The sequence below is a fragment of the Engraulis encrasicolus genome, chromosome 7 (genome assembly GCF_034702125.1).
Source record: "Engraulis encrasicolus isolate BLACKSEA-1 chromosome 7, IST_EnEncr_1.0, whole genome shotgun sequence".
Classification (NCBI taxonomy): Eukaryota; Metazoa; Chordata; class Actinopteri; order Clupeiformes; family Engraulidae; genus Engraulis; species Engraulis encrasicolus.
Genome location: NC_085863.1, coordinates 13,885,408 through 13,896,481, shown reverse-complemented (window position 1 = coordinate 13,896,481; position 11,074 = coordinate 13,885,408). Strand labels below are relative to the sequence as shown.

At 40.0% G+C, this 11,074-nt stretch overlaps 1 protein-coding gene across 1 annotated transcript; it reads right to left on the bottom strand.

The window, feature by feature from the left end:
* Positions 1-3,607: 3,607 nt before the first annotated feature.
* Positions 3,608-10,210, bottom strand: serpina10b (serpin peptidase inhibitor, clade A (alpha-1 antiproteinase, antitrypsin), member 10b). Its single transcript, XM_063202894.1, has 6 exons — positions 10,167-10,210; positions 9,942-9,997; positions 8,843-9,462; positions 8,275-8,548; positions 4,193-4,340; positions 3,608-3,930 (listed from the first exon to the last, which is right to left on the bottom strand). Exons 3-6 carry the CDS (start codon positions 9,438-9,440, stop codon positions 3,739-3,741), a joined length of 1,212 nt encoding a protein of 403 aa, XP_063058964.1. The 5' UTR covers positions 9,441-9,462; positions 9,942-9,997; positions 10,167-10,210; the 3' UTR covers positions 3,608-3,738.
* Positions 10,211-11,074: the final 864 nt, after the last annotated feature.

Sequence of the window (11,074 nt, the reverse complement as noted above, 5' to 3'; positions counted from 1 at the left end):
TCTGGAGAGAGGGGGTTAATTGCTTGAGCCATCATTCAGCACTTGAACACTCATTTAGCCATCAGCTACCTGCGAATATAGAAATTAGTTACAGACCCCTAAAATGTACTCAGCTTCTGGCATTCTCTGTAACCAAATTATGTTTAGTCATCATTGCAATCTTTATTGTCAAAAAATCTTATTAAAATCAACTAACAAACCCAAAGTATCTCTAGTTATCTAAAAGCTTGTTCCTACTATTGTACAATATCTAACAAGGGTATACATGGATTCACAGTGTTTGTAAACACAATATTGTGAGGAGGGGCAAGACACTGGCAGCCAACTACGTGAGCTAAATTTTTGACCGACAGCGGTTTCCAAAAAACAGAGGTTGAGTTGTGTGCAGCTAGTTTTGCGCTGTCAGGTTAAAACAAAAATGTAGAACCCTATCTATCTATCTATCTATCTATCTATCTATCTATCTATCTATCTATCTATCTATCTATCTATCTATCTATTCCGATAGAGCAATGATTTTCAAACTGTGGGCCGGGGCCCACTGGTGGGCCCTGAAGGTATTCCAAGTGGGCCTTGAAATCATTTTTTTAAACTCAAAATAATATTTGTGTGAGCGCATTGCTGTTGACTATTTATTTGAGTTTTATTGTTTATTGGGTTAGAGGTGGGCTGCGAACATTTGCGAAAATTTCAAGTGGGCTCCTAATTGGAAAAGATTGGCAACCCCTGTGATAGAAGCTTAGGCGCTGGGCCCTCAGGTGTCAAAAAGTGCCCGGGCCCTTTTCAGATCGCAGACCAGCCCTGAGAACCCATGTATAGCTGTTATGATTAGAGGTTGATCTGATATCACCAAGTATTTACTGATCCAGGATCAACATCAAAGTTGTTGGCCCAGGATCAATGTTACAGGTGACCAATCAGGGATCATTTGTGATTGATGATGTCATTGGCCTGCCTGAGACATGGAAAATGTCCCTCTCCTTTTACCTTCGGGACCATTTTGAGCCTGCAGGACCCTGCACCATTGTTCATTTTACCGCTCACAGCGATTCAGGACCGAAGTTTATTTTGTCAGTCACACAGTGATCCAGGACTATTGTTTATTTACTGCTCACAGTGATCCAGGATCATTGTTAATTTTACCACTCAGTGATCCACCACCATTATTCATTTTACCACTCAGTGATCCACCACCATTATTCATTTTACCACTCAGTGATCCAGGATCACTATTCATTTTACTACTCTCAGAATGATCCAGGACAATTACTAATTTTACCACTCAAAGTGATCCACGAATATTATTTATTTTAACGCTCATAGCGATCGAGGACCGAAGTTTATTTTGCCAATCACAGTGATTCAGGACCATTGTTTATGTTACTGCTCACAGTGATCCAGGATCATTATTCATTTTACCACTCTCACAATGATCCAGGACAACTATTTAGGGTACGTCTATATGGTGACTAGTTATTAACTATGTTACCTTTAGTAATTTCAGTTGTTAACTAAGTTACCATTAGTAATCTGCCTTTAGTAATCCACTAAATAAATAATACTCACCTCTATTTTTTCAAGTTTTAATATATTTGTAACCCACCATGTCTATGTAATATTATACTGTGGCTAGTGGTTAGTATCTAAATCTGTGGTCACACCTAATGTTATGAGAAGGTAATTACTGGTAGGCTAAATTGGTTTGAAATTCACTCATTAAGATTTTTTAAATTAATCTTAGCTTTGAGAAAGTCAGGTGTTTCTGAAACAGTCATCAAAACGTGTGGAGACCGTAGTGAGTCCCCTCTCATGCAGGTTCCATCAGGCTCAAAATGGTCCCAATGTAATGGTAAAAGGGGAGGGAAATTTGAATTGTTCATGTCGTAGGGCAATGACATCATCATTCACAAATGATCCCTGATTGGTTACCTGTAACAGTGATCCTGGACCAACAACTTTGATGTTGATCCTGGATCAGTAAATACTTGGTGATATCAGATCAACCATGATTAGAAGTGCTCATGGCAAACGGTCTTCAGATGTTTTTTGGGAATACAGAGGAATTACTTTTTACATTTGGAAAAAAGTTATCTGTGTGGGTGGCAATACCATAATACACTGTTTTCATATTTTTCTCCCAGGAATGCATACTGGATTTGTTTGATACAGAGGAAAGAGTTGCACGTCTTGTAGAACCTGACCCTGGAATAACAAGCAGTTTTGTAGGCCGAGGAAAAGGACTGCCTACAGTAAGGAAGTCAACAAAAAACACAGAGCTCCCCCAAATACTTGTGGACAAAGTGCCTCGCAAGCAAAACCTCAGTGCTGAAAAGGCATTTAAGTGAAGGAAAACACATTACATTATATCACTTATCAGACACCTTTATCCAAAGCAACATTCAACAGAGGACAAATTTATCGTGACACAACAGAATAACTGAGCTTCAAGCATTATCAAGCATCATTGACTCTACATTCATTCTGCAAACTCTATTCTAGATAGTCTAGATAGTTCTCTCCAGGAGCACTGTTTAATTGTCATTGTGTTTAACAATTTGCATGGAAGTTGTTTTTATTGGATGTTGTGTTTTTAATTTGCTGTGCTTTGCACTTGACCCATTACTGTGAGTGACTCCCATACCCGAACTGATGCCTTCACTGGTAGGTGGCGTGTTCAAGCCCTGAGTGGCGGACGGCGCAGGAGCACCTCAGTTACACTGGTGCCGTGACCCCAATGGGAGTGAGGTTTAGGGGGGTGAGTGTAACGGAGGCCAACTAGCAGAGTGTGGCGTGGAACGTGAGTAAACCTCCCTCCCGAAGCCTCATACAGTATCTGTAGCACTGAGCAGGGCTTGACATTCATTTTCTCACCCACCGGCCACTGTGGCTAGTGGTTTTCCTGAGTCACTAGCCATTCAGGTATTCCACTAGCCACTGATTTTCTGTTGTTTTTTAGATGCGTCCCACGCATCTCTATAAAAGGGTCTGTCCGTCCGTTGGTCTCTCCGTTGGTCGAGACACATCTGTTGTCCGCCTGTCGGACTTGTTTCCCTTTATTATGATGGTGTACATCTAACCTCAGAAGATGAGGTGCTAAAGCAAGATGAGTGTATATCTTTCTATGTAAAAGAATATCAAGCAAATAGAAACTGAGTTACTGACCTTTTTCTCGAACTTAAATACAAACATTGGGGCAAACAACAGAATGTAGGCTACTATGATGCGTATGTCATACCAAGGAATAAGCTGCCAGCGAAAATTGGCTAGTGACACTGAAAGTATTACTAGCCACAGCCAAGTTTTACCAGCATTTGGCCAGTTGGCAGGTGTCAGTGTCAAGCCCTGGCACTGAGCCATTGGACTGGCCCATACCTGAACTAATGCATTGACTGGTAGGTGGCGGGTTCGAGCCCTGAGGGGCGGACTGCGCGGGAACACCTCAGTTACATGAGAACAAACACTTACAGAGCAAGGCACTTCCTCGGTCATTAGGAGCGCTCTGGGCTTCAGCATGTTGTTACTCTTCTTTTGACGGACTCCTTTCTAACGCCTGAGCCACCACCATAACTGTCGGAAATGAAATAATGAAATGTCCAATGCCAGTACATGTATCTAATACCATTCTCTTTAATAAAACATTTTAAATGTTACAGCTCCAAAAATAAAGTACAGAGGACAGAAATGGGTGGTCTTTTTTTATGTTCAACAGTTATGGAGTTTATGGAACATGGTGCTACATCAGTATTTAGAGGGGTCTATCACTCTGCCCATGAACATCAGACTGTTGGTACTCTCGTGATAGATCAAAAAGAAGAAAGGCCTGTTGACGATGAATTGGGTGGGGAGAGAGTAGGCAGTGATGCCGACTGTTGTTGCCGCCGCCGCCACAGTGCCCCTTTCGTCCACCTCAATCACAGCCTTGTGAAGGACCTATGTTAAACGCACACACACACACACACACACACACACACACACACACACTTTACAATCTATGTACGGTCCATCTCAACAAATAGCATGCTTAGGATCATGAATGACATAGGGTGAATCACGGTAAAAATTGAAATCCCGATTATTAATCACTATTTGTACCCAAAATTGCGATTTTCAATTAATTTAAATTAATTGGGCAGTCCTAGGGTCAATCAAGCACGTGGTGACAGGGATGAGGATGTACGGTGAATAGACCAACCTCTGAGACCTGCAGCCCAGGTGCTTTGCTTAACCCTGTTAGGTTTGCATTATCTCCGAAGACGTCTGTAATCCCAAGACTTGGTAGTATTTTTTGCATGGCATACGACTGTCCCATCTTGAATTTGGGCAGACGAACCTCAAGTTTCCTTGTAAAAGGACAGAAGATAAAGGTTTTAATTACTATGAACATACAAATCTGGCATTTTCTTTTTAATCTCTTTCTCAATAAACACACACACACACACACACACACACACACACACACACACACACACACACACACACACACACACACACACACACACACACACACACCTCTACGAGTGTCAGTCAATTGGTTAATCATTTCTAAACATATTGACACTCATTTGCCTGGATGTCAGTTGGCTGTGTGTCTCCATGTCAGACTGTGTTGTCTGTGTACGGTATGTGAGTGATTCTACGATTTCCCTACGCTTTTGGCAAAAGCAAAATGTCAATTATCAGTATTTTTTTTCGACTAAATGACCTAGATGTTTACATAGTGTATATATTTAAGTTTCCAAACAAACAAATTGCCAAGCTTAATCTTAAATCATTTGATAAATACTCTAATGAAAGCGAACATTTGCTTAATTATTTTGTCAACAGTGTTATGGACAAATACTATGTCATTTCAAACATATATAAAAATACTACAGAGTTGAAACAATATATGTTTGAAAGTGCTTATGTCCCTTAGCAGTAATGTTGTCATTAATCTGTGCAACTGATATAGAAAATGTGATTGTTGAGCTTCATAAGTAGGATTTTATGAGTCACTGTGATACAGACTGACACATTTTTCATCATAAATCCCTGTAACGTCTGATTTGAATATAGTCACCCTCCTTACACAAGACTTCCTTCTCCAGAGATAATCCCTAGTGTATGTTCCTAGGATTCTTCCAACACATAAGGGATCAATAGCGCAAAAACACTTTCAAAACAGTCAACGGTGTAACTCAACTGTGTTACGGTCAACAGTGCAGGGGAACAAGTCGGCACTTTTATAGGAGAAAAAAACAGAGCAGACAAACCCATCTCCCTAGAACACTAATTATTTTGTTTGTTTGTCTGTCAATATGGATATAAATGGGCAAAAACATACTCCTCCTCAACTGTCATCAGTCTTGCCAGATTGGGCTGGTTCCTGCCCAATTGGGCTGCTTAGGATGGCCGTGTGCGGGTAAAAATGGCATCTATCAGAAAAACCTTCCCACTGCCATATAAGTCAATAGAATTGGGCGGGTTTTTAGGGCGGATTTTGATCATTTTTTGGGCTGGAAATCATCAGCCTCATCTGGCAACCCTGACTGTCATACTTATTTGTAACACCATTGACGGTAACACCGTTGACATTTCAGCCATTTTTATGGTGTTGTGCTAACTGAGGACCTCAGAAGTTCCACCACAACACCTTAATCAATTCATGTATCTGTATGCTTTATCTGTGTTTTTCTACATGTGATTTCTAATTCAGATTCTTATGAATATGTTGATAACACTGTTGACAGGCAATTTTCCCGAACATGAAAAAGAATGGATTAAATTATGGAAGGATGGAGCTCAAAATTTACCAAAAAGTCTTCCCGTATCCTGCCAAAGAGGTTATGACATCACGTGATGTTATTCGTATGGCCTAAGACCAAACCATTACTGATTTATGGAGGCGGTTTCAGACCGTGACACGGTTAACACAGTTTTCGTGGACACACACAAAATGGCAAATTTCATGTATAATGGAAAGGACAGTGGTCTTTCTGACGGTTTTGTCATATTGTGATGATTACTGTGAATTAACATTTGCAATCGTCTTGGGCAAAACAAGTTTCTTTACATGCTAATATGAAGACTGAATCTGACATTTGGAAAACAGGACGGCATGAAAACGCCCAAAACCAGTATTAAATATTCATTCTTGCTGAGGGAAATAATACTATGTCTACACTTTCTGTATTATATGAAAGATAAATGTTTTCTAATGTCCAAAACATCATTGGATGCAGTTAATAGTTAGTGGAATTGCCAAATAAAATCCACGGACTTAAAAGTGTAGGCGAATTAGAGAATCACTCATGTGTTATCTCGGATCGAGCAGCTCCCTTTCTGACTATCAGCTTTCTTCTCTGTCTGCATGATGTATTCAAATTTCTGGTGCAGCCAATGGTTATTGGCTGAAAATGTCTACAATGTTAACAGTGTTTAACAAAGTTAGTCACTGAAGAAACTTCAGTACTACCATAGTACTACACCACTTTGACAGTGCACAGGGCCTTTAGTAATATATTACGACTTGGGTCTTTGCCATTCTGGTAACAGCTAATTTGAAACAGGGGCCGTATCTTAAAGGGTTAATGCTAAAATGGAATGAATAATGTGTTGAGTAAGGATGGAATGTACTGGTGAGTAATCTTCCTGGAACATGAGTCACATGATGAGTCACATGATGCTACCCGATGGATTCCAGCAGCCAACTGGAACGTTACTAAATTTGATAAAGATGTTGCCATTGCCAAAGGAATAGAGGACATGTTAAAGGTGCGCCATAACCTGAGATGGTAACTTTCAGGAAACTGATTCCAATTGAACATGGCACATGCAGTGGTGTAGTCTACGTAGAACGCGGGTATACAGAGTAGGGGTGGAACGGTTCACAAAATTCACGGTTCGGTTCATATCACGGTATCAAGGTCACGGTTCTCGGTTCTCTACGGTTCTTATTTAGTTCATGATAAATGGTGCACTGGGAATATTAAACCCTATTTATATAACTGTAATTATAAAGTGATGATGCGCAAGTTGAATCAGCTGTCGTCAGCCTTTCAAATGCCCTCTTTCAAGTGGCTAATAGAATCAGACTTATCACTAAATATCCTACATATGGTTTGTATAGGCTTATAATGTGAAAATGGTGTGATTTTAATTGTGTCATCCTCTGATTGGTCTTATATACTAATGTATTAATCAGAGAGACTGGGTAAGATACTCCTAGAATCTCTACTTTACATATTTTTCTGGGCAGTACATGAATTGCGGTTTGCCACGGACTGCATTTCACGGTTCGGTATGGTGTGTGAATTGTACGGTTTCGGTTTTCGGTGCGGTTTGTACCATCCCTAATACAGAGTATACCCACTTCTAAATTTCAGGGATTTCAATATACCCACTTAAAATTGATTGATCCATTGTTTTGAATAGCACAAATATATACAGTATACCCACTTCAAAAAATGCTCAAATATACAGTATACCCACCATAAAAAGTAGACTACACCACTGGGCACATGTGTGTATTTTCTACTTATTTTTTGATTGAACGTTGTGGTTGTAAAGAGATATTACAGTATTAGATAGCATGGATTATAATCCCAAAACTGGACCAGTGTTAGTAGTCATTCACAATTAGAGATGCACCAGATCCTGATTTTTAGGATCCTGCCGGATACCGGATCCACTGCTTAAGATCCTGCCGGATCCGGAACCAGATACCGAATCCTACGAAAGGGTTGAAACACATAGCCTACTCGCACACGTGGGCCCTTTTTATTACGTTGGCGCAAACTATTTTTAAGACTCATTGGCTTACTGCCACACTGCCTTCAACGACCGCTTCCAAAGGGCTTTCACTCCATGCAGCGATTGGGGTTGTGAAAGACTGACTGAAAAGCTTAGGCTACGTAAAAAGTAGAGATGCCCCAGATCCTGATTTTTAGGTAACTGCCGGATACCGGATCCACTGCTTAAGATCCTGCCGGATCCGGATAGTCTGAAAATCCCTATTATCCTGCTGGATCCGGAACCGGATCTTGGATCCTGTACATTCCTACTATTTTCAGTGGAAATCCTGGTCGGCCCTTGTGAGAGAATCGCCCAGTTGAAGCAGTGCTTGGACCTAATTTGACACTACATTTCACACTACCCATGCACAAAAAGGGCACAAATTGCCAGGGCAGTGAGATTTTTGTGCATATTTTTTCACAATGTATGTTCAGCTCAGCCTGTATACAATTCAAGTCTTTTGAATGGTGCACATAATGTTATTTTATATACAGTACTTACGTTTCCCTCAGAGCTTTTATCCACTTGAGGAACCTGGTGGCTGTGATTTCTTCATCAACTTCAGTGTAGTCGACATCAGCATTGGGCAGAATAATCAGCATGGCTGAGCCTCCCACATATGGAAGACGCAACACCTTCACCTTCAGCTCCTTGTCATGCGTGTTATAAAATTCATCCTCTTTGAACATCATGGGCACCTGGATAATGTTGTACTTGTCAATGTAGAAGCGGTCTTTCTCTGTGTTATTGGGATTAAAAGGAAGCTCCCAGGCACCTTGACAACATAAACAAGATAAACAAACACAATATTTTATTTTGGCAGTGGGTGCCAGCAGACATATACACAGTATTTCTAAATTGGTACTATTATTATTATCATCATTATTATTCTCTTATTTATCTCTAAGTAGTTTTGAAAAAAATACACACCACTATTGTATGTAACAATACTGTTTATTGTCTCATTACAATACTGTTTACTGTCTCACTGTGTGTCGTGTGGCTAAGTATAGGCCTACTAGATAATAGAAAAAATATGAGAGCTATAAATGTAATAATAATATCTCACCCTTGAAAAAAATGGTGTCGACCAGCATGAGTTGAGTGAGGGGTTCAATCGACGACACCATCTGTTTGACTTTATTATCAGTTTTCTTCATGACGTACTCATTGACGGCAGCCAGGCTGCCCTCGGCGTCCCGAAAGTCCACAGTGTTGATGTCCGCCCCAAAGAAGCCTTGGATATGATTAATGAACTCGTTCTCCACCACAAACTTGTGTCCTACGAACAGGCCCATGCTCTGCTGGAACTTCAGTGCGTTGTCCTGGGTGATGTTCCGCTGTAACTGCTGGAAGAGTTCCGGAATGATTCTGTTGTTGCCAGGCTGCTGCAGAAGATGAAGGTTGAGGCCCTTGAGGATCTGATCACGCGTGGCCCCTCGGGCCCCCAGCGAGAGGGCGGTGAAGACGGTGGATAGGCAGAGTGGAGAAAAGAAAATGTTATTGTCATGGTAGCCGGAGATCTTACGGTAGAGGTCCATGGCGAAGTCCATGTTCTTAAACGTGAGGTCTGACACCGTCACGTTGGGTGACAGGCCATCCTGAGTCGAGAGGCAAGGCGACAGGCACAGGACTGACCACATCAACAAGAAGAATTCAACTCTCATCTTTGCTGTTTACACATCAGACCTCGGAAAAAAACAAAAAGTCAATATGTAACATTTTATTTCACTTGGTAATGACTCATAATATTTAGCCCCTCAGCACAGACCCTATGTTATTACCTTACTGTCACCAAAATTGTTATGGCTATGTCTTAATCTGTCACTTAAGGCTCTCTGTACTGTCATAGCAGTGTTGTTGTGTAGTTGAGTATTTTCAGCAAATGGTGGAGGCGAGTCGACGAACCTGAATTGATCTAAAATATACTATAGGCCTACGTATTATTTGTAACATCAGTAAAGCTTAATCAATTTAGGCCTATCAATTCATTAAAAAGCTCAGCTCATCACAAACTTAATTATCCACAGAAGACAACTGGCTGTTCAGCAAGTTATCAAACTAAAAACTATCAACAAAAAAATATATATACTGAATGTTTTTGAAAAATACATTCAACATGGTAAAACATAACATGACCTGTAATTCAAAATGATAAAAGCACCTACCTCTTGCCGCATGTATAGTTTCATATGACCAAATCCAAAAAAAGACAACACAGGCTCTGTTTGGAGAGACAAAGTGCAAGTGTGCCTTTGAGGTTATTCATTAACAATGTTGCTGAATATACAGAAAATAAATAAGTATTGGCATTACACATTAGGTTTGCAATATCTCATACTAACCTAGGCTAACAAAAATGGAAATGTAAAAACAGAGCATGATATCCTTACAGTTAGTTCCCAAGACAAGACAGTGAGTTAAAGATCACTGTACGTTTCTTTTGTGTGTTTTGTTTGTTGTGTGAAAAGAGAAAATGTTTAACTGTATTATCTCTTAAAGGCAGGCTCTGTAAACATTTATTTGTTTTACTGTGAGTGTGTCCAGGGACGAGGAGGTGCCTGGAAAGAGTGGAATGGCTAGTATAGTGGATATGAGTTGTAGTGATATTTAGTCCATGTGATGTAGGCGATGTCGTGATGTAGGTGTAGTCCATACGGTTTAGTGTCTTTTGTCGCAGAAATCCACAACTGAACACTTCACTTGGATAAAAATATTTAATTAGCAGAAAGTGTGCTGAACACAGAAAAATGACAGGACCAACCACAAAATAATACGTATCGACAAGAATATAAGTAAATCCAGAAGGCCAGAAAATGGAGGAAAGAAAAAAAACTTCAAGTGTTCAAACACAATCATATCTATCTGTAGCAATCATTCAAGCTTCCTAATATCATTTGAAGAAGACACCTTTTCCGTATTTTAAATTAAGTTCATCAAACGGCTTTTACCTCTCCTTAGGTACTGTAGATCATCAATTTACATGCAAGATGGACCGCTGTTCCACTGTGTTTTAAATTACTTTTTATTTACTGTAGAGGGCCAAGAGAACAGCATCATCCTTACCCAGCACACCCAATCACAGGGGAGCATTTAAAAATACACACAAAAAAAAAAAAAAAACGTAAACAATAACAGAATCACTTCTTGTCACAAAGCTTTTTTGTTTTAACATAGTATGTTAGAAAATACCAAAATATCAAAAAAGCATCTTCTAACAATCAGTGCTCAACAGTACAAAAGAAAAGAGAAAAATCAATAGGATGTGAAAAGAGCCCTCATTGGGGGAAGAGGGAGTGGG